Source organism: Colletotrichum godetiae (assembly GCF_030913485.1).
Source record: "Colletotrichum godetiae strain CBS 193.32 chromosome Unknown BDP55scaffold_1, whole genome shotgun sequence".
Lineage (NCBI taxonomy): Eukaryota > Fungi > Ascomycota > Sordariomycetes > Glomerellales > Glomerellaceae > Colletotrichum > Colletotrichum godetiae.
Window position 1 is genome coordinate 671,956 of NW_026851249.1, and position 22,494 is coordinate 694,449.

General features: G+C 53.3%; 6 protein-coding genes and 1 non-coding gene across 7 annotated transcripts; 3 read left to right on the forward strand and 4 right to left on the reverse strand.

Moving 5' to 3' along the window:
* Window positions 1–499: 499 nt before the first annotated feature.
* On the reverse strand, window positions 500–1,590 carry BDP55DRAFT_625291 (uncharacterized protein; the record flags this gene model as incomplete). The annotated part of the gene is made up of 3 exons (XM_060571453.1): window positions 500–631; window positions 722–1,063; window positions 1,390–1,590. The coding sequence occupies 3 exons, from the start codon at window positions 1,588–1,590 to the stop codon at window positions 500–502; spliced, it is 675 nt and encodes a 224-aa protein (XP_060436791.1).
* Window positions 1,591–3,699: 2,109 nt separating this feature from the next.
* On the forward strand, window positions 3,700–5,225 carry BDP55DRAFT_538070 (beta-1,6-galactanase; the record flags this gene model as incomplete). The annotated part of the gene is made up of 3 exons (XM_060567909.1): window positions 3,700–3,928; window positions 3,985–4,075; window positions 4,136–5,225. The coding sequence occupies 3 exons, from the start codon at window positions 3,700–3,702 to the stop codon at window positions 5,223–5,225; spliced, it is 1,410 nt and encodes a 469-aa protein (XP_060436792.1).
* A 167-nt stretch (window positions 5,226–5,392) lies between these two features.
* BDP55DRAFT_688981 (FAD binding domain-containing protein) lies at window positions 5,393–7,411 on the reverse strand (the record flags this gene model as incomplete). Its single annotated transcript, XM_060576694.1, has 5 exons — window positions 5,393–5,560; window positions 5,620–5,741; window positions 5,800–6,433; window positions 6,484–6,908; window positions 6,982–7,411. 5 exons carry the CDS (start codon window positions 7,409–7,411, stop codon window positions 5,393–5,395), a joined length of 1,779 nt encoding a protein of 592 aa, XP_060436793.1.
* A 2,872-nt stretch (window positions 7,412–10,283) lies between these two features.
* BDP55DRAFT_t2 lies at window positions 10,284–10,366 on the forward strand. Its single transcript has one exon. It is a non-coding gene; the product is annotated as a tRNA-Arg (tRNA).
* Window positions 10,367–12,699: 2,333 nt separating this feature from the next.
* Window positions 12,700–14,552, forward strand: BDP55DRAFT_640248 (Metallo-dependent phosphatase-like protein). Its single transcript, XM_060573323.1, has one exon. The coding sequence runs from the start codon at window positions 12,750–12,752 to the stop codon at window positions 14,184–14,186; it is 1,437 nt and encodes a 478-aa protein (XP_060436794.1). The 5' UTR covers window positions 12,700–12,749; the 3' UTR covers window positions 14,187–14,552.
* Window positions 14,553–16,302, reverse strand: BDP55DRAFT_640252 (transaldolase). Its single transcript, XM_060573324.1, has 4 exons — window positions 16,054–16,302; window positions 15,601–15,884; window positions 15,158–15,541; window positions 14,553–15,089 (listed from the first exon to the last, which is right to left on the reverse strand). Exons 1-4 carry the CDS (start codon window positions 16,121–16,123, stop codon window positions 14,853–14,855), a joined length of 975 nt encoding a protein of 324 aa, XP_060436795.1. The 5' UTR covers window positions 16,124–16,302; the 3' UTR covers window positions 14,553–14,852.
* A 3,148-nt stretch (window positions 16,303–19,450) lies between these two features.
* Window positions 19,451–22,111, reverse strand: BDP55DRAFT_625297 (tudor domain-containing protein; the record flags this gene model as incomplete). Its single annotated transcript, XM_060571454.1, has 1 exon — window positions 19,451–22,111. The coding sequence occupies one exon, from the start codon at window positions 22,109–22,111 to the stop codon at window positions 19,451–19,453; it is 2,661 nt and encodes an 886-aa protein (XP_060436796.1).
* Between the last annotated feature and the right edge of the window lie 383 nt (window positions 22,112–22,494).

Genomic DNA, 22,494 nt, shown 5'->3' on the forward strand with positions numbered 1-22,494 from the left:
CCACCTATCCTTCATCTCCGAGTGCACCTCTACGCTTCATCATGACTTATCCACCAAAACTACATGTAGTTTCCAATACCAAATGACGCCATATTCCTCATTAGTATATCAAATGATGGTCTCTCAACTCACACGGTACATACATGACTCTGCTACAGCGTCTCACAAGCAGGAGTGCCAGGTTTGTTACCGCGAACGAGCTCTGGTCCGCTCTCAGAGTCGACAAACTTGACCTCCAAAGTCCGCGCCTGGGCGGCGATACGAGAACTATCGCTTGCCTCTCTCAAGAACACTCTAGACTCCACATCGAGGCCGTGGACTAGCGTCGCCAGCGAGCTTCCCCTCCATGCTGGGAGGCTCAGCCTCCTCGTCTCCCATATTGACAGTAAGCAGAAGACGCAACCCCCTATCAAGGCACCCATGGGCAGCGACAAAAATGCCCAGTTCACTCTGATCTTGACTACCCATTCTTTTATTGTACCATGGTGTGGTTCGCTCTTCATCGAACGATTTCGAATCCATTTCTCAGACTGGCGGCGACCATTTCAAAAGTTCTCGAGATATTCTGCGAAGCTGCAAACCCGGCAACAAGTTCCGTCGGTTCTTGACGACCCGAATCCGAAACCCAAGGCTACACAAGTAGTTCTGCGTCATCGGGTACGCTTGAAGCCGTATTGCCGAGGCCCACCAGTCTTACTACTATCCATTGGGTGAGGCTTACAATAGTGTTATGTGAGATGTTGAATTTCAGGTCATCCTCCAAGTTCAAGCCAGTAGCGGCGAGATAGTCGGCTCGGGAGACGACGAGCTGCAGATCTGTGCAGGGGGCATCCCAGTATCCGACAAATAGTGAGTGGTTCACAAAAGTGTTGTAGGCCTGTGACAAGGCTGGGTTGTTGGTTTTTATCGATCCTACTGATAGGAAAGAGTCCAGGTTTCGGTTGGCGTGAGAACCGACAACTCTTTCGTGTAGGACCTTTGGCTCGACTACTGTTTGATAGATGTTGGCACAGAAGTATAGAGCGCATTCTATGGCAATCACATCACTGTCTTCCCAGGTTGCCTTTCATAGGCGGAAGTCCTGGCTGGTTATCATAATTGAGGAGTATATCAGGGACTGGAGATGACCAAACGTCAATGTATGCTCGGGGTTGTACGTTGACTGCGCAGTAACTTCGGCACCTAACGTTCTATTATGATCAAGATAAAATCCCCTTAACTTGAGACCAGAAGGGTTAGATATGCTCAGATGCAGGTATGGGATCTTGAATGTAATGGCGCCGCCTTCATACTCCATCGTTGGTCCGATCGACTTGTTCATCGCATGCGATACATCGTTGCAGGAGCTGCAGACCGCAACGGATGCGAAAGTATCCCAGCTACAATTACCTGTTGGACAATCAAATGATGGCTTTGTATTTTCGGCTGAGCTGATGTTGGATAGGCCTTCCCAAAGTCACACTCAGACTTGATGGGTACCTTGGTGAAGACACCCCACAGCTCTGGCAACTCTTGGTCTGTGTGAACAAACCCAGAGACTGAATATTCGCCTGCGTCTAATCTCTCCGTTCTTCCAATACCGCTTATCATTGCAAGGTTTTCGTAGCTGACATCTTCTCCCGAAAAGGTGATGACAGCTTGCAGAAATGGTTCAAAGCCTACTAGTATGACCGCGGAGAGGGCTCCAAGAGCGATCCAGTGTCTAGAGAAATTAGCTTACGCGCCGTGGTCTGAATAAATGAAGTTTTCGTGCGTTAACTTGGTCCACCATAAGAGACGAAAACTTCCCCAAGGTCCTCGACTAGCTTCTTCGAAACGATCGAAAACCATGACATTCTCATTTCTCCTTCGGAACCAGTTCCACTTTCCCTGACTAATACAAGCGCTGATAGAGAATGCCAGGGAGGCCCGAGAAGTCGCTCCAAGAACAGAGACGACAACATTAAACGATACTGGAAAGGTCCAGGATGATAAAGGCTTGTTCACATAGAGGGGGAGGAGAATAAGAATTGCGGAAAAAGACGTTATACTAAGAACAATTGCTGATAGCTCAAGCGTCCAGTGGTACTTTCAGGACGGAAACAAGTGATATCGCTAATTACTAAGTCTTGGTTTCGCATCCCGTGAAGTTGACTCAGTATCTCCGCTAGACTCTGCATTTGTGAGCAGACTATAACGAGGCGCCGGGCCACTTGGTTCATGCTTTGGCTCAGTAGTTGGCGCACAGCGGGGAGGTATGATTATTTCTTCAGAGGAAGAAGAAGAGAACGTGTAGAAAGAAGCGGGTGAAAGATCAATGAGAGGTAATTGCGGTACATCAAGGCTGCCGATTCGGCCGTCCCGTGAGTTGCGATCCGATGAGATGGTTCCCCCCTATGCCGTTCCGTGACGCCATACAGAGTACGAAGGTATGATAGAGTTTGGCAGACCGTGTGGCATTCGAGCCATCCGTCTTGGAATGGGGACCAGCCTTATACTCATCTGTTCTCGGTCGCTTCCTCAAGTCAGGTCGTACAGCATGCTGACCTACTCTCGCCCTGCTTTCTGCAACACTTTTTTAGGTCCCGGGCTCTGCCTGCACCCTCGCCACACTTCTTCTCTATTGATACCGCCAATATCTCACTGCATTCTCGGGAGTGTATGCTTAGGTGGCCTCCAATAACCCCCGAACTAATCTGTTTGGCTGCCTCGTCGATAATGATGACACTCGTTCCCCTTGGAAGCTAGTGCCGCGTTTTCATGCTGTGCAACATCACGCAGGTAGTCGTTTCCGGGTTGACCTTCATCTTGAGTGAAAGTCGGGCCCCAGCCTGATTTCAAGTGGAACAAAGTAAGGTATGTGTTTTTGATATTTGTTTTTTTTTGGGGTTCAAATGGACAATCTTCAGCACGCAGTGTACAAAGTTAGTTGCCGGTATTCGAGTATATAAGTTCCAGTCGCCGACAAAAGCAACACGAGTTGGTCAAAAAGGAACAGTTACGGTCGAAACAGGGTTACTGGTATTAGTACATCAAGCACCCGCTTGGCTCGTATATAAAAGCGTGGGAGATCAGACGACAGCATCTAGTCTCGGTAGACCACCACTTTCGGTCCGGCTCCGAAGAGCAAACCCCGCCCCCGGGTCATCGTTTACGGGCAAAAACAAAACAAAAGTCTCTTGTCAAGGTCTTCTGCTAAGGATCTAAGTTGTTTTCTTCTTTCCCATCTCCACTATCCCCCATGATTGAATGCGGGGTAAACCCCTGCTTAGAGCTTTCTCCAAGACTCCACCAGTTCAAGCGGCCCAATGCCGTCACCAGATGCACCTCGGGGAAGTCGTTTCCATGGGGGGAATCCTGGCCTCGACCGGCCCCAAACCTTGGTTGAAATAGTTTCGGTAAAAAGCCCACCGCCCTTCGCCCAGGACCAACCCAAACGTAGCTTGGGAGCCGATGTTGGTCCATGATCGGATCGGGGTCGAATGACGATGCTCATTAAACACGAGGAAAATAACGGTGCGGGGGATGCGGAGCCGAATGAGCCATTGCCCAATGGCTCCGGGCCATCCATAGATGCGCCTAGCCAGTAAGTATCTTTGATGGCTGTTACGTCCTTTTAAGAGAGAGACCGTCCTCCTCTTCTTCGCCAGTGTAACCTTCTCTTTTCCCATTGCAGCTTTGCTTCTCACGTAGGTCTTTACGTGAGTCTCTGTTTCCGCAATGAAGGGTCTTGCCATCGCCTTTGCGGCGCTTGTGTCGTCGACATGCGCGCAGTACATGAAGACTCCCGCTTCGCCTCGTTATGGCTCTCACCAAGCCGTGAAGAGACAGGCCGGTAACCAGACTAGCGGCTCATGGCCCTACGCTCCCTTCAGTACCCGCGGACGTGACATCGTCAATGCCCGCGGTGAGGTCGTGACATGGGCTGGTACTAACTGGCCGATGAGTGGTACGTTCAACATTTAGGACAGTTCTGAGAGGCCACCAGACTAACAACCCACGAAGGCGAGACTATGGTTCCTGAGGGCCTGGAATGGGCCTCGGTTGATCAGATTCTCGACGATGTCGAGAGCGTCGGCTTCAACTACATTCGCATGTAAGCCTCCTTAACTCTCATCGTACAACTTGAACAACCCCTAGCTCACACTCTTTTCAGGGGCTACGCCATCGAGATGGTCGACCAAATTTACGACCGCGCCGGCGAGGACGTCCCCCTCGAGGTCGCCATGATCACAGCCCTAGGCTTCGTCAACGGCACAAAGGTCACCAACGAAATCATCCGCAACAACCCGACCTGGACCCGCGAGACGACCCGCTTCGAGATCTGGTCCGCCATCACCGAGGCCGCCTACGAGCGCGGCATCTTCATCTCCCCCGACGTCCACGTCGGCAAGGCCCAGTGGTGCTGCTCCCACACGGACGGCAACGCCTGGTTCGACGACGTCAACTTCAACACCACCCACTGGCGCCGCGGCCTCTCCTACGTCGCCAACTGGGCTAAGTCCCACCCCAACATCGTCTCCCTCTCCCTCCGCAACGAGATGCGCGAGTCGTGGAACGTGACGAACCTGTACTACAACTGGGAGACGCTCGTCGGCAACTTCTCCGCTGGCGCCGACGCCATCCACGAGGCTAATTCGGACGTCCTCATCCTCTGGGGAGGCATGCAGTACGGCCAGGACTTGTCTGCTCTCACATCGGGCAAGAACTACTTGACGGCGCCGTGCTACAAGTGCACCGCCATCCGCGATGCCTCTCGCCGCGAGCCAAAGGTGTTTGACCTCGACAGCCACGCCTGGGCGGACAAGCTTGTTTGGGAACTGCACTTGTACAAGATGAGCGAGGACGTTGACACGGGGACGTGTCCCATTATTGAGGCTGGTCTCTACCGCAACGGCTTCAACGCGCTGGGCATCAACAAGCCCGCCGCTTGCAATGTTACGAATGACTGCCCCAAGGCGAGCCGGTTGACGCCCGTCATCTTTTCCGAGTTTGGCAATGGTCAAGACGACACGCTTCGCAACGACACACTTCAGGTTTGTCTGAGGGATTACACCGTCAAGCACAACGTCAGCTGGATGGTCTGGGGTCTTGCTGGTAGCTACCGTGTGCGCTCCGGCGCTCAAGGTGTGCCTGACACGTGGGGTTTGACCAACTATGAATGGAACGGTTGGAACTCGCCCGAGACTATCGAGGATATCTGGAAGCCTTGGGTGAAGGCTATGAACCCGACTAGAAAGTCATAAACCACGGCTATAGAGTCCAAGTAGACCTTAATCCGAATTTTCATTAGATCTTATTGTCATTGCCACGAGGTCCATTGAAGTGATAGAATAGGAGTGACATTATCCAGTCTTGGTTCTAGCCTGGGAACGGCAATATTACGACGAACACGACTTCTGAGTGTGTCAGCCTAGATTCTGCAAAGCCGCCCATCGCTTCTCTGCTTCCACCCCTCGTTTCCAACACAAGGCTGGCACCAGAAGACGTCATCTGGGTCGACGGTCTTCTTGATCTCGAGAAGACGCTCGTAGTTCGTGCCCCAAAAGGTGTGTTGCCAGTCATCCTCGTACGAGAGACCCTGTACCATGTTAGTAGGAGATTCGAGACTGTTCCTTTCCCATGCTGTGTCTGACTTACCTCATTCAAATAGGATCCCCCGCCAGGTGTCAACTGTCGGAACCCTTCGACCGAGTCGTAAATGCTCTTCTCGGCCTCGCTGTTGGACGTCTCATTGAACGAAGTCCATCCTACAGCAGTGACTGTGGGAAACAATATTTAGCTCGGGTAACGCCTCTTAGACGAATAAATTCGACTTACTCGCATGAATATAGGCAGTCCTCCATGCCGGGTGAACCGCATCACTTCCGCCTCTAGGCTTCGCGTTGTGTACGCCCCTACCTGATACCAAAAAGGCATACATGCCGCCCACATTATCAGTGGCCGTCTTCACCGCGCTAGCAAGAGCGTCCAGATCTCCCGTCAAAGCCTTCTCGTCCAGTAAACGAGAAGCTAGCAGTTTGTTGATGCCCCCTTTATTCATGTCATAATTCTTATCGTAGAAGTCAAGCCAGGACGGATACTCGGTAGTAATCTTGGCAAAAGTGACGTTGGGCCAGCGTTCCTTGACAGTCTGGTTGATTGACGTCCAGATTCTGTTGACTTCTTCTCGGTCCGTGTCATCCTGCATCAGAGAAATGCCGATGACGCCAGCCGCGTTCGGTGGGAGGCCTGGGGAGCTGACGGGATTCGGCATGTGCGAGTTGATCAGGGCGTAGCCCGCGAGGCCCGCCTTCTCGAGGGAAGGGACGTTTGAGAGGAAGTAGGCAGCGAGATCTGGGATAATGGATGACCTGAGCTCAGTGAGCATCGCCCACGCTGTGTGAGTAATTGGGGGCGAAGGGTGTGTCGCGAAGGTGATGGAGGTGAGAACACCAAACGTTGACCCTCCTCCCTGATGAAGTGAGTACTGGTGCCAGGCTCTCAAGAGTGAGGCGCACTTACACCGCGCATAGCCCAAAATAGGTCAGAGTTCTGGGCCTCGTTAAGGGTCAAGATCTTGCCTAGGGGCGTGACAATCTCCATCTGCAAGACGTTGTCCGCAGCCAACCCGAACCTTGGCGCAAGCAGCGAGTGACCACCTCCGGTAGCGTATCCGCCGACGCTCACTGTCTTGGCGGTGCCGCCGACAATGGCCTGGCCGTGTTCGGCGGTAGCTTTGTAGAGGTCGTACATCTCAGTGCCGCCCCCAGCAGTCACTGCGCTTCCCTGGATGGTGATATCGCTCCCTACGAGCTTGAATTCATCTGCATGGTACTCGATGCCTGTCATGTAGTGCACCCAGATAGAGAGTGAGCCAGGAGCAAGCGATCTGCCCAGATAATCGTGGCCAGTACTCTTAACAACAAGCCTCACATTATTCTTCCTCGCTACATCCCGAGTCAGCACACAGATACCAAGCGAACACAGGAACGGAGGTAGATGAAGAGAAGGCAAACATACCAAAATCGATACCAATCTTGACATGCTCCGGCGTGGTAGCATTCACGACGTACGCAGGGTATCCGTCAGCGCTGCACAGATAAGCCGGGTCAGGAAGGCAGGAGTCATTAGCGAAGTTGCTCCAGACGACGGAGACGGGATCATCGACGTGGAGCTCGTACGAGCTCCAGCGGGCCTCGATGTCGGCGCAGACGGTTTCGTTGTAGGAGGCCTGTCCGGGATGACAGACAGCTCCCGGAGGAGACGGGCGGAGAAGTCGTCCCCCGCCTCCGAGGGACTCGCTGAGGCGGGCCCAGGTTGCTGCGGAGGGCCAGTCAGCGGTGCCGGGGTAGGATTTGCATGTTGGTTTGGAAGAAGAGTCTTGAGCTTGGATGATGCATGCGAGGGATGCGGTCAAGAGAAGAAGGTGTTTTGTGGCGTACGGCATCATGGTTTCAAGTGATGGGACTGAGAGTCTGAGATTCGAGGCTTCGGTCTTACCTGGACGGAATCATGAGTTTGAGGCAGAGGCATCATTCCTTTATAACGGTGGTGATCGTCGAAGGAAGCCTGGAGTGGGTGATGTTTGTGTAGCAAACAGGTCTGCCGAAGCGGCACGGAAAGGACTGGGGCTGAGACAACGAGGTTGCAGCGGGCGTTATGAGGCGTCGTCTCTAAAGGGAAGTCGTCCGAGATGGAATCTTGTTGGACGAGATGCTAGACATTGATCTTGCCAATCAAGGAATTCTTATTGTGAGCATTAAGCATCCCAGAAGATGCCGGTTATCTTTCAGCTCCTGCAAGACGAGGAGCGGTCACATTGGTGCAATCCCATCCACCTTGTATCGGGGCGCTAACGTGGTCTTGATGCGGAGTGAGATTCATCTAGCCGTAATCAATTGCAAACCATCAGACCGTTGGATCTGGCTGTGACCTGGTTTGCCCGACTCGAATATGGCACCATCGTGTGCTCGACCAGAGCCTTATAGATTTCCTTCTCAATCACGACCTATCTTGATCCACGGAATTGATGACAGGAGTACCACATCGCGTCAGCGATCAGGTTTCTCAACAGTGCAACTATATGGACATCGGATACATCGAACTCATTCATCACTAGACCCGAAAAACCGGATGAAGAAGTGAAGAAGTGAAGAAGTGAAGAAGTGAAGAAGTGAAGAAGTGAAGAAGAAGAAGAAGAAGAAGAAGAAGAAGAAGAAGAAGAAGAAGAAGAAGAAGAAGAAGAAGAAGAAGAAGAAGAAGAAGAAGAAGAAGAAGAAGAAGAAGTGATCAAACTTGGCAAACCAGTGACTGTTGGGGCATTATCGTCGTTGGCTGGGACCATCATATTACCGACGTCGACAAACTACATGCAGACACATCTAATCGGGCATTTCAAATCATGTCGGCAGTTGGAATTTCCTAGGATCTCAACCGCCCTTTTGTAACAATGATAAGGTGCATGAGGACACTTGCGATTGTTGTGCAGCCCCAATTACACATACCGAAGACTAACATGAAGACTCTTCATCGGCCGCGTACTACTGAACAATTTATACTAGGACCATCTTCTAGGTACACAATCGTAAGCAACCCTGTGCAAAGTGCCACTTTGAGGACTCTTCCCCATGGCTATGATCGTTAGACATACATCTATTACGCCCCAAAGTGACACAAATGACTATCACAATGCCTTCGATCCATCTCATCTGCTACGGGCCCGCAGTCTTGATTTCGCAACTACTCGAGCAACTCACAGTCCGCTGCGTCTACCTTTGAAAAGCCTGGGCAAGAAGGCCCCTCGGGCGATGCCTCGGTACAATCTACACAGAAGCTGCCTCCGCATGTTCATCACTATAAGGTGACTCATCCTCAACCCTCAAATCTGCGCCAGTTTCTTTGTCATCTAACGCGGGCTCGAACAGCATCCCTAGGAAGTAGTCTGTTGCTAGATCTCCCTTCAGTACAAAGACAAATGCTTCTCGACTTTAAGTACTTACAGATGTGTTTGGTTGTAACAGATGGGGTCCACTCGCGACCTTGACCATCAGGAACCCAAGAGACGTCGGAAGATGATGGTGAAGCCGGGGTAGGTGGTGGCGGTGAAGGCGGCGGAGACGGCTCCGGAGTCTTAACATATGGAATACCTACCAAAAGATCACAGCTTGCGTCCGTCGAATCTCTCAGCCGCGCCCGCTGGAGCCGTACTCCCAGCGGAATAACTAGACATACGCGTTCTAGGTGGTCCAAAAAGTACCGCTCGAGCACCGAACTGCCAGTCTCGCTTGTGACGCGGTCCCAGTTTGTCGCAGCAACAACGGCGTGTCGAAATCGACGAGACCTAAAGACGTTGAGAAGGCGTCCAGGTTACGAACTGCGTAGTTAGCATTGTTTAGATCCATGGCACGCTGGAGCTAGATGACGCCGTCCATTTGTCTGTCCATGGGTTTAAGCCGGCTCTTGATGTAGATGATTGTCTCTGTGTCTGGGATATGTCGCTTGTCGAGGGAGAGGCCGGGCGTGTCGATGAGAGGGATCTGGAGGTTCTCTTCATCGAGATTGGCTGTGTGTATGCTGATGTCGTCGTCTTGGGCGTCTACATAGTCGCCTGCATTTTCGAAAAGGGAACGAATGTAGGATGTCTTACCACAGCCTTTGGGGACGATAACTGCTAATATGAGTGTTTTTATTTTGCTGTTTTTGTCAGACTTTTTCTGTTTGCGAGTGCCTACTAGATGCGAATAAGGAAGGGTTGCCAAAGTCAGAAGCGACTTTGGGGCGTTAATTATACGACGAAGCATTCCTAGCTGTGTCTCTCTTGTCAGTTGTCAACAAAGTCAAATGCAATAAGTTGTTTTCTTCACAAGGGGTCTGAGTGGCGGACGACCTCAAGGCCAGACTGAACGGGTAGACCTGAGGAAGCCAGCAGTCTCTCTTGGGCCCGGAACAGATTCTATGATAGATGGTTGTGTTATTTCCTGTTGATAGTTGAATTTAGACAAGAAGGAGTAGACAAAGACACACTGCGTTTTTGAAGCTGTTTTGTCTCGAATACAAAGATGGTAACCTGAAGCAGTCGTTTCTGTCGACTTTGAACTTTACAACCTCCGACATTGTTTCCGTCGAAAGGAATATGATATACACTTTTGACTCTACTGGGAAAGCTTGAGGAGCCAAACAACTAGGCCTCGAGCTTGCTTGATACCCGAGCGGCAGAGACGGAAAAAGCCGATAATTTCGAGCGCCCGTAGGCCTGCAGACTAGTTAAATTGCATTCTGAGCTACACGGGCAAGACGGACATCTGAGATGTTCTCAATTGTCTGGCCGGTTGGCCCAATGGCAAGGCGTCTGACTACGATACACCGTGGAATCAGGAGATTGTGGGTTCGACCCCCATGCTGGTCAAAATCTTTTGCTTTTCCAAGCAAATCTACATTTTTGGCCTCTCTTTTCAACGGGCAATCGGTTCGGAGGTTCACTTTTCTCAAATCTCTTTGATTTGGGAGTTGGTGTGGGCTTAACCAGTGGTCTTGTGACTGTGGAAAGGGGAGCTCTTTTGGCCGACAACTCAACACCACTAAACTCTGACAATGGCGTTGTATAGTCGTTGCGGCCGCTGAAAAGACATGTTAGTGACTTCTGTATGCCCCCTCTATGCATCAAATCTACTTAGAGAGCACTTGCCAACTCATTCAATTCTCTTAGTTCTAAACTCATGATTAAAGTAGCGTATCGACCGTTCCATTTCCGAAGATAAGGAAGGTTTAGCTACACTACGTTGATTGCCGGAACGAGCTTGACTCGCTTGAGCATAGCTAGTTAGTGGCCGTTACTAGCCCTGCGCGGCAGACTTTCTGCTAACCCGGACTCAACTCTATCAGGGCCCCAGCTCGAACTTTCTTCTTTCTGTGTCTTCTAAGACACACTTGGAGGCCGACCAGCTCAGCCTTTCTGGATAACTCGGCAAGTCGACCTTCCCAAGAGGGTGTACGCCGAGCCCGCAACTATTGCACCAGACAGGGGGTGGGGGGGTTGGTTTCGTTGAGGAACTTGTGAGATGGGCTGCTGTGCCGCAGTGACGTACGACGTTGGCAGCTTGGTATTAAAGCGCCGCCCGGAGCCTTGAGGATAGTGATGCGGAAGCAATAAGCAGAGAGAGCACGGCTGCATGTATTACGAACAGTCCCTTCAAGTGGAATTTGGGAACAGAATCAGAGGAATGTTGTGTGAAGGGTTTGTGTCTCAGTGAAGAAACTCAAGGTTGGGGACTCAGCCCTGCCGATCGTCAGCAGTAGGCTGGCTGTAGCGATTGAAGATCACCTCAGGATTACTCCAAAGACTAGCCTAGACTCTATGTAGAGTCTAGAGAAGAAGCAAGTCTGAGTTGGATTGAATGATGGACGTTGTGGTAAAAGAAGATGGACGTGTCTTGAGCTTCCGCCCGGCTGCCCCATCCCCGCCCCGCCATCGTCCTTTTCCTATCAGCCCGAACCAATTGCAGACCTCAATGGGAGCGAGTCCGCCCACCTTGATCCTTCGCCCACCCACGGACTGCTGCAGTGATGGCTTCCATGTAAAAGTGAAGTGTGTGTAGGTACGAGAGAGTTGGGTCAAATGGGGTGCAGATCAGCAAGGTGCAGGTGCTGACGCCGCTGACGGGACAGGGGAGGCGCCCAGCAGGAAGTCGCAGGGGTCGCATGCCACGTCGCGTGCCGACTTTCCCAGAGTCGTCGAGCAAATTGCACCAAATTGCGGCGGATTACACCGAATCTGCACCAAAAATACTCGACTTGGCGACGCAAACAGCCCACCTCGGCTCCTAAGCCTTGAAGTGAGTCTGCCTACCCTACCAGTACCTAGGTAAGGACTTGGGTTGCTAAAGTCCGGTCATTTGGTGGTCAGTGAGGTGGTGGTGTCTTTTCGGATTTCTCTCCTCTTGGCGAAATCTGCACGGCATCCTCCATTCATCCTCCCTCCTCCCCTCGTTCCCGCCCAGACGTCTTGGTATTTTCTTTCCCTCATGTCCTGTCAGCCTGTTCCTTTTCAGTTGGCTTCCTCTATTGTTTGTTTCTTCCTATTCTTTTTTCCCTTCCTCTTCCCCTCTACGGATACTGAGAAGACGAGACTTTGGAGGCAATACATCTCCGACGACCCTAATTCTCCTAAAGATCCACGCATGCGCAGCCACCCCTGCTGGACGACGACGACGACTGCCCCCTTTCCGTCAATGCGATAAGATCGACCTCGACAAAAAAGATAGCGACATCCTATTTCCGTACACGCGGCCCCCTCCCAAGAATCCCATACTCTTGAACTTTCCCACTCCGGGGGAAAACCTTCGACACTGTCAAACCATCCGCATACGTCAAAAAACGATCCCGTCCCGTCCCATCTCCAATTCGTTCATTCCGGCGGCGCCACAAACCCGCACGCGTAAACCCAATCTCGAAACGAAAGCTTGCGGCGGTTTAAGCTTGGGTCGATAACTACGGCACGGGTAGGGAAAGGCGTAACCGCCACCATTCCGGATTACAAAACCCACGAGGCCCTCATCCTCAAAGGTTCAGGGTAGCCCGCTTCGATACCCTTTCTCCGAAAGACGACAAGAATCCCATATAAGTGGTGGTTCTCCCCTGTCTTGGGTTCAGCGATCAACCCCAGGCTGGTTCGTCTCGTCTAAACACTTTGCGTAGCGGGAACCTTGACGGCGAAAAAGGGGAAGACCTACATACACACATACACACATACACACACACACCACAAAATCCACAGAAGAACGAAGGTCACCATGTCGTTCCCGGCTCCAACCCGCCCGCGGCGTGCCGTAGTCTGCGTCGCCGCCTTCTTCATCCTCACCACAATCTTCCTCGCGGCAGCCCGCCTCGCCTCCCTAGACCTCACATCAGCCATCCGCCGCCGTCCCGCCCAGACCGTAGCCGAGCCTTCGCCCGCCGATGCGCCCATGTCCTACGGCGAGACCGCCCGCCCAGGCTTCACCGACCTCTCAGTTCACATCGCCACCCTCCCAGAGCGTCACCTCCCCTCGCGCGAGAACCCCAGCCGCAGGCTCGTCGTCGTTGGCGATGTCCACGGCATGCGCGTCTCCCTCGACAGGCTACTCGAGGAGCTGCACTTTGATACGTCCCGCGGCGACCACCTCGTTTTCGCTGGCGACATGATCAACAAGGGGCCCGACTCCCGCGGCGTCCTCGACCTGGCCATGCGCCTCGGCGCCTCCGCCGTGCGCGGAAACCACGAAGACCGCGTGCTGCTCGCACACCAGAACATGAAGACCACCTACGTTACCGACTCGGACGCCCACGGCAACCCCGTCACCAAGAGAGAGGAAGGGGAGGGACAATCCAAGGCTGAGGAGAATAAGGAGGACAAGAAGATAGAAGAACTCACCACCGACAGCGCCTCACCCGAAGACCAAGACCAAGACGAGGACGTCGACTCCGAAGACGAAGAAGCATCCCTCGAAGAAACCGAACAAGACGACCTCGAACCGTCAATCTTCCCCCACGGCGACTCCAAAGAACGCGCCACCGCCCGCTCCCTCACCCGCAAACAACTAAAATGGCTCTCCCACCTTCCCGTCATCCTCGACGTCGGCACCGTCGAATCCATCGGCGGCAACCTCGTCGTCGTCCACGCAGGCCTCGTCCCAGGCCTCTCCCTCAAACACCAAGACCCCTGGGCCGTCATGAACATGCGCGGCCTCGTCTACCCGCGCGAAGAGCTCCGCCGCCAAGAAGCCCACCGCGCCCTCGAAGACTACCGTCGAACCCACACCGCCGCTCCCGGCGTCACGGAGACCATGATCCAGCGCGAGCACGAGCGCCGCAGAAAACCCCACGATCGCAAGATCGCCATCCCCACCGACCGCCGCGACGGCTCGAGCAGCTGGCCCAAAGCGTGGAACGCGCACCAAAAGGCGCTTCCCGAAAAAGAACCCCGCACCGCGGTCGCCTACGGCCACGATTCGAAGCGCGGCTTGCAGATTGACAAGTTTACGTTTGGTCTCGACTCGGGCTGCGTCAATGGCGGGGAACTGACCGCGCTCGTCATCGAGGCTTCTGTCGACGGCGGCGTTACGCATTCCATCAAGAGCACCAAGTGCAACAAGGACGAGGGGCACAAGGAGAAGAAGAGGAACAAGAAGCACAAGAAGAGCAAGAAGGGCAAGAAGAGCAGCGAGGAGGTGGACGAGGCCAAGTCATAGAGAGAATACGTCTTCCTGGTGCAGGGGAATAGGGAGGAAGAAACTCATCAAAGCATATCAAACGGCACGTCCAAGACGGACACCCAGAAACGAAGGAGAGAGGCAACTGCATGTGTGTGGGCTGGCTGCCCAACACTTCCCCATCTCAAGGGGGGGGAACGACGCAAATGGATATACCTAGAAGTCATCGCCAACGTCTACACCACCGCCTGGAGGCGTTTCACTGTACAAAACAGGTTGCATCCAACACCAGGTTGGAACGTAACCAGCAGTTATTACCATAATGAAGGAAGCATCATCATCATGTTACTAGGCGTTTAGTCATTAGAGCAATACAATGTTCACATTGTGAAAACTTCAAAAAGACTGGGAGACCAATTTTCTCGGATTTTTTGCTACCAAGCAGTCTATCTTTGTGATTTTATGCCTCCCTCCGAAAAAAAAATAAGGTTGACTTCCACACAACTCGGCGCCCCTTCCATCACTTGACGCGCCGTTTGCTAGGGGTTTGCTATGTGTGTGATTGGGGGATTTGTTTGTTTTCCTTCTCATTAAGTCATTCTCACATCATGATATATATCCTCCTCCTAGCGGGAAAGTTGTCTCACCCGCAGGCGTGGTTTTTTGTTTTTTGGGTTACATCGCTTCCGCATCAGGACAGACAATTTATGCCTGGACCTTCTGCTTGATGATATCCTTGAGGGTGACAGCATCAGCGGCGAACTTGGAGATACCCTCACGGAGCTTCTCGACAGCCATCTGCTCCTCGTTGAAGTCGAAACGGAAGAGGGGCTCGTTGCTGATGTAGGACTTCTTCTCAAGGTCGAGGCTGGAGGCCGCGGCGGCATCGAGCTTCTTGGGGACGGAAGCGTCGGAGTTGAGGAGCTCCTCAAGCAGGTTGGGCTGGTGAGCGTGTTAGTTACTAGTTCTTTGCAGAGCACGTGGGAAGCAAAACTGGGTGGCAAACATACGGAGATGGTGAGGTAGTCGCAGCCGGCAAGCTCGGTGATCTCGCCAATGTTGCGGAAGGAGGCACCCATGACAATGGTCTTGTAGCCGAACTTCTTGTAGTAGTTGAAGATGGTGCCGACGGACTTGACACCGGGGTCCTCCTCCTTGGTGTACTCCTTCTTGTGAGCAGCCTTGTACCAGTCGAGGATACGGCCGACGAAGGGGGAGATGAGGTAGGCACCGGCCTCAGCGGCGGCGATGGCCTGGGTGATGGAGAACATCAGGGTCAGGTTGGTGTTGATGCCGTGGTCGCGCTGAAGGATCTCGGCGGCCTTGATACCCTCCCAGGTGGAGGCGATCTTGATCAGGACGCGGTCCTTGGAGATGCCCTGAGCCTTGTACAGCTGGAGTGGTTGTTAGCAAAGCTGCTCAAATCTGTTCAAAATCGGGAAAGTAAACATACGTCAATGATGTGAAGAGCCTTGTCGACGGAGGCCTTGGTGTCGAAGGAGAGGCTGGCGTCAACCTCGGTGGAGACCTTGCCGGGGACGACCTTGAGGATCTCCTTGCCGAACTCGACGAGGAGAGCATCAAGGGCGTTGTCGACCTGCTCGTCGACGGAGCCACCCTGCTTCTTGGCGAAGGCAACGGACTCGTCAATCAGCTTGGCGTACTCGGCCTTCTTGGAGGCAGCGAGGATGAGGGAAGGGTTGGTGGTGGCATCCTGGGGCTTGTACTTGGCAATGGCTGTAAAGTCGTAAAGTCAGCAAACGTCCTTTGGGGATTGGTATCATGCCACGACCCATTGACCGTGTTGGCCGTGATGGATTGAGGCTGTGGTGGCAAAGTGGTGATCAGGAAGTTTTTGAGAGATTTTGGGGGAATGGCGGGGAGGAAGAAGGCGGGGTGGACTGACAGGCAAAGTCGCCAGAGTCGCTGACGACGACGGTGCCGGTGGCCTTGAGCTGGTCGAGAGAGGTAGACATGGTGATGTTGGATGAAGGAATTGTGGCGGTTATTGGTGGGAGATTGACTTGAAGAGGAAGAGAAGAGAGAGGAGGGAGAAAAGGAAGAATGGGAAGAGAGGACGTGAGGTCGTAGAAGTAGTAGATCTTTGTTGAGGAACAAGCGTACCGTACCGTACCGTACCTCCCCCGGGTGACGGGGCGAGGGGTAATTTGTCCCTCATCCTCACACCTCGCATCTCACACGCCCGGACGACGGACGGTAGCCGCCCCCCCTAGTGTGGGTCCAAAAGTGTCACGTATCTGAGAGTACAGAGTACATCGCACCTTTGGACCTTGGTACATGACATGAGCGAAAACCGCCGCGCCTTCTCCGAAGATGGGAGAAGCTGACGGTAGGTATCTATTCTGAGATGGGTACATGGCTGTGGTGATGCTGCAGAATCCGTATCCATGAATATGGGCCCTGGCCGTTTAAAAACATGGACCCAATGTTCCTTTTTGCCATTTCAACTAACTAGGTTATTCAATGCAGTTTTCTTCTTCTTCTTCTTCTTCTAGAATGTCGATCAAATTCGTCTTCGACTTCTTAGAGACTGCTTGTACAGGCAGGTTGTTGGTTCATCTCTCGGCCCCTACTCCGTACCCCGTACCGTTTTGGATGCTGTCTGCTTCGAGTGCTTAGACTTACTTACATCAGCCATCGACCGTGACCGTCATGTCTTCTTTTTTTTCTCTTCCGCCCGCGTCCCACCTCACCGTTTGGCGGGGTATTATTACGTCGTGGTGACCCACACCTCGAGGACGGCCGTGAGTAAGGCTGCTGCAGACTTGCAGCCAGCCAGTGCCAGTGCAGGTGCTGGTGCAGTGCTGTGCTCTGTGCTGGTGCTGCAGTTGCTGCTTCAGCTGCAGCGATAGAGGTATCCGTAAGGTAAGGAGCCCCCATCTACATCCGCCCCTCCACGACCCAGAATCATCGTCATACCCCCAGTCTTTTGCGTGGGAACTTGATGCCAAATTATCAAAATAGGTGGTGATGCTGCCTCGCTGTCGGTGGCTCTTTGCTCTACTCATGTCACTTTTGCTGGATACGTTTTGCAATCGCATCGGCGGTTCCGCTTTTTGGCTGTCGCAAGTCCCTGTCGGATATCCTCAATGCTAGCCAAGGCTGGTTTCTAAAAAATCGCTCTCACGCTTCTGAATACCCGCTTGCTGCGAGGCTGCCGGCTCTACTCATGTACGGATACCTAGACTATTCGTGCACAGGCCCAGAGAGAGAGGGAACCGACGTAATGATACCCATAGAAAACGGAGAAAAATCGCGAATCGCGATCCGTGGATGGGAATTTCGAGTCGCTCAGGACAACCAACCCCATTTCACCAAACAATAACCATCCACCCATCGATCGTTCCTGATAGACAAAACCAAGGAAGACGTCGGCTGAGGCGTCAAAAAGGCAAATAAAGCAGCTTGCCCGGCAGCCCGGGCTATCACGAGATGGGGCAAAACAGAAAGAACCTGGATAATGAGAGATATGCTCTTTTGTAGGCCCGACTCGAGATTCGAGGTACCGTATATGTATCATCTCTTCGGTGTTAGGCGATGTTGTTACAACACTGGACGCCCGCCGTTCGCCATCGCCGTTCGCCATCGCCGTTCCCCTCCCGCCTTCGCCGCAGGTGGCCCCCCGTCCGTTCCGGCGACCTTCTAATCAGCACCCAGCCTCTCAGCAGGAAAGAATGCTACCTCATTACAGGCATCTGGCTAGCTACCTTAGCCTGAGACGTCCGTTGCTGTCGTTTCTTCGTCGTCGGAAATATGAGCCATCTCCTTCGGCCCAAATAACCCACCATCGCCGCAACCGTTGCCCCCATCTATCCGTACTAGACATTGGTTACCGTAGGTGAAGAGGCATACCGCCCGAAATCGTTTCAAAAGTCTCTAGTACGCTACTTGGGCCTGCATTCGTCTCAACCAAAGAAGTGACCCCAAGATTGGGCAAACCCCAAGTTAATTTGGCATTGTGACTCAGCCCATCCTCCCAACTACGAGAGTCCATCGTGCTTCTCGCCTTCAACCACGTGCTCACCATCGCTCTTCATTGGTTCCAAATACCTAATCCCATGTCAGAGACGTCGTAACAAGGTCCCGTACCGTATTGGCCAGGTCCTCGTCCCCCTTGGACTTTATCCGTTAGATCCGCCCGCCGCCTCAATTGCCCCTCGGTTGTCAAGGCGGGTTTATCTCGCAGACTTACTCTCACCGCGCGCACCCCCATGCCAGGACCTCTCAGAGAGAGACCACGGGTACAGTAAAAATTTCCAACAGAGGCAAAGCCCGTTATCGTGGGATTGGAACCATTGGATTGGGAATGCTCATTTTTACCGCCATTTAGTTCCCTTCATTTCCGCGCCAATGCCCGACGAGCTTCAGGCCACCACCAGCCAGTAGCCAGTGACCAGCACCCGGACTCTGCCCCCGAAGTCGCCCTCTGAACCCATCCATACCTAGAATGACCCCCACCTCGAATCAGGAAACTCCGGTTCCCGGTATTCTCTGACCTTCCACCGCCTACCAAACGGTTCGTTAATGCTTCGCCCTCGCCATTTCGCGGAGAGCGGCCAGCGCATCCAGATTCCGGGGCTTCTAAGCGCACTGTTGGCGGGCATAGTAACAATGGGAAGGGCCACTTCCCGCTCGGGACTCGGGACTGTAGGCCCAATTCCCAAGGCCGTACGTAGGTTCCAAGTCTGGTAACACTCCTCCTCACGATTCTCTCACCAAGATACGGAGTACTTATCCGCTTCTTCTTCAACCTGGTGCTGGCATTCTCTTCCAAGCCAAGTATACCAATCATCAAGAACGCCCGCTTCCGAAAAATGATGTAGCATTTCATTGCGGTCAACAATTGAACCTGTTGTACCGGCCAAAGCGGTATTCAACAGTCCTCGACGGTATACCCAGACTTTTAACCCGTCCCGTCATCTACCTACCCTGTCGAAGCACATCCCTCACCTGGGACTCTTTGAGCCGACCGGCCGACGATCCCGACCCAAACCCACCGCGGCACCGGGAAATTGGAACCCCCCTCCATTACGTAATTCCGAGGGCAGCTGCTACGAACATCGCAACATTTCAACTCAACGTCTCTGGAACATTATTATAATACATCACCTCTTGTTTCCATGATTGCGAGAGAGGGACAAGACAGTTTGACAAGGCTCCCATACAGCCTATTGATTCATGCAAGGCTATTGTGAATTATGTAGTGACTTTTGTGTTTTCCTAAAACCGCCGCCACCCTCCAAAGACTTTTCCTCCCAATGCCCATCCCACACCCGATGCATTTAGTCCTCAGTGATATCACCATACTCCCACATGCCGAGGCGCTCCTCCTTAGCCTTGGCCTCAACCTCCTTCAGGTGCTTCAGGTACGCAGCGTGTTGGCCGCTGCGCTCCCACGCCTTGAGCTTCTTGGGCACCATGGCCTGACCGTTGGCAACGACCTCCTTGTTGATCGAGTCGTTCGGGCCCGGCTTCTTGTCGCTTGCGTTATAGTCAAAGAGGGTGATGTAGCTGACGCCCTCCTTGGTGTCGACAAAGTCGAAGCTGGCAACTAGCTCCTTGCCCTCAGTCAACTCGGCAATGAAGCCGATGGATTCCGAAAAGTACTCCGGCGCAGTAGGCAGTTGCAGGAACGAGAGCGAAGCGTCGATTGCCTGGGCCTTGAGCTTCTGGGTGGTGAACTGAGGCTGGTCCAGAGGCCTCAACTTAGACCAGGGCTGCTTCTCTGTGTTACCGTAGTCAATGTAGACGACTTCGGCAACCTTGGCTGCGCGGTCGTTGGAGCGAATGCGGCCTCTGTACCATTCTCCATCGGCAGAGAACTTGGCGGCGACAAAGTCACCGGCCTTGGGCGCATCGCCGATAGGCTTGCTGTTTGACGAGTTCAGGTGGAACTTCTTGAAGTCGTTCATCAGGGTCGTCAACGCAGCAGTGCCCTTGCCGATTTCCTGGATCTTGATCTTTCCGTTGCCATCAATGTTGGTAATAACAACATCGCGGTAGTCCTTGGGCTTGTTCTCGTACGCCTCGGGGGTATCGTTGGTAGCCTCGACGGCCTCAACCTCCTCTTCTTCCTCCTGAGACGGGTCCCAGCTGTGCCACAATCCCTTGCGGCCCTCCTTGGCCTTCTTCTCGGCAGCAAGCAGCTCGGTAGCGTTGCCAGACTTCTCGGCGGAGTAGCGGTGGACAGATGCTAGACCCTCCTCGACAAGCAACTTTGCGATGTTCTCGCGGTTGATATACAGGTCACCTATGAAACCTCCAACCTTGTCAATGTCGTAAATGTCGACCTCAACATCGCGCTGGTTGCAACGACGGCTGGCAAGGTCAATCGCCTCCTGACCAAACTCCTCGCCGTTGTCGCCTCCACGGCCCGGGGCACGAGGAGCACGAATACCGCCCAATACCAGCGTCAGCTTAACGCCCTCGCGGGGGATCAGGATGGTGAAGCGAGAGCCAGACTTGACGAAATCAACGATAGCGGGCACCTTCTTTTGCCTTGACAGGCTACCGAGCTGAATCTTTGCCTTTTGCAGAGACTCGGAAGCGTCTGCGTATTGCTTAATCTTGGGGGCCTTGCCAGACCAGATGCCCTTCTTCTCTTCCTTGGCCTTCTCCTGGGCAGCAAGGAGCTCGTCATAGTTGGGAGAGCGGTCAGTGTCGTCCTTGCGGTGACGGATGACAGACGCGTACCCAGCCTCAACCAGCTCGAGACCAACGTTCTTGCCCTTCTCCGTGACCGTGGCAACCTCGCGAGCCTCGTAGCCGTCGGTAGCAGGCTTAGAGCCATCGATGCTAATCTTGACATGTTTGCCGATAATCTTCTTGCGCAGGAATTCCTTGGCCTCCTCCTTGTAGGGAGCTTCTGACGCCTCGTTTGTGCGAGGGCCGCGGATACTGCTAAGGTTGACTCTCTGCTCCTTGTCACCAGCCTTATTGCGAACGACAATGGTGTCTGCGCCGATAATCTTTGCGACAATCATGTCGGAGGAGGCGCCATCAGCCTTGGCAACGTGGTGCTGGTGAAGGCGCAGCTTCTTGCCCTGGGCCGTCTTCTCAGCAGCACGGAGGCTGGCCATCTTCTCGCCGAGCATGGTAGAATGGAAGTCGTTGCATCTCGCGAAACCCTCGGTAAGGAGGAACTCGGCAATGTTCTTGTTGCCGTTGGGGTGGATGATGGCTGCCACCAATTGTCCTTGAGCGCTGGCGCCGACAATATCAACCTTTACGCGGCGCTGGAGCAGTCTCTCCTCGACGAAAGCCTTGGCCTCGTTTCCAAACTCTTCAGCAGCCTGGGTCTGGCCGGTAGACTGTATCGTTCGCTCGGTGGTAGGAGTACGGACTCCTGCCAGGAGTGTCATGACCTGCACGTGCTTCTTATCCGAAAGGAGAAGTCGCACGAGCAGACGGTCGCCGCTCAGAACCCGCTCGACAATGCCGTCAACGGTCTTTCCCTTCCACTCGTTCATGAACTGAGGGCCGCCGAGGTCATTCTGGACCTGGATGTTGCCGCCGGTACCAGACCAGAGACCCTTGCCGGCATTCTTGGCTTCGGTCTCGAGTTGGCGCAGGTTGTCGAGACGCTGAATAGTAGCCTCGTCGTCATCCTTGCGACCAGCCTCTTCTCTGACCTTGAGCCATCCAGCCTTGAGAGCTTCGTCGGGGAGAGAAGGACCATCCTTAGAGAGCAGAGCAGTGCCGAACTCACGACCGGAAGGTACAGTGTAAGCTACTGTGCATTGGATCTGCTTGCCTACGACGAGTTCTCTGAGGTATTCTCTTGACTGAAAAGCGAATGGTTCATCGCCTTCCTTGTTCAGGCGAGGGGCCGTGACGTATGCGAGGGAGAAGGTCTTTTCGGCTCTTGGGTTGTTGGGAGCGGTCAAGACGAGGGTGTCGCCGCTAAGCACGCTCTTAACCTTGGCGAAAAAGGGCTTCGACATGATGGGAGAATCAAGGAGTGACTGGATGCTATTCAGAAGATATACTATAGAGAACCATAGGTCATTAGCCCATTGCCCGTATCAAGCTGTTTGCGGTGACCGTTGGATGTCTCGTGCCTGCCTGCCGTCTCAGACATTCTGAAGCAACAAGCTCCAGGCATTGGAAGGCAACACGGTAACTGCAATTGACAGCTCCCATTGAAGGCACAAGAAAGCTTTCCAAGATGACTGTGACTGTAAGTGCACAAGTGCATCAAAGACAAAGCCATTGTGCTCAGGTGAGGTTGTCTAGGAAGTGCATGGATAGGTGCAGTTCCCCCCGGGTAGGAGCATCAGCTTGCCGCCCTCCCTGAAGAGGGAAGCTTGATACCCGGATTGGTAGA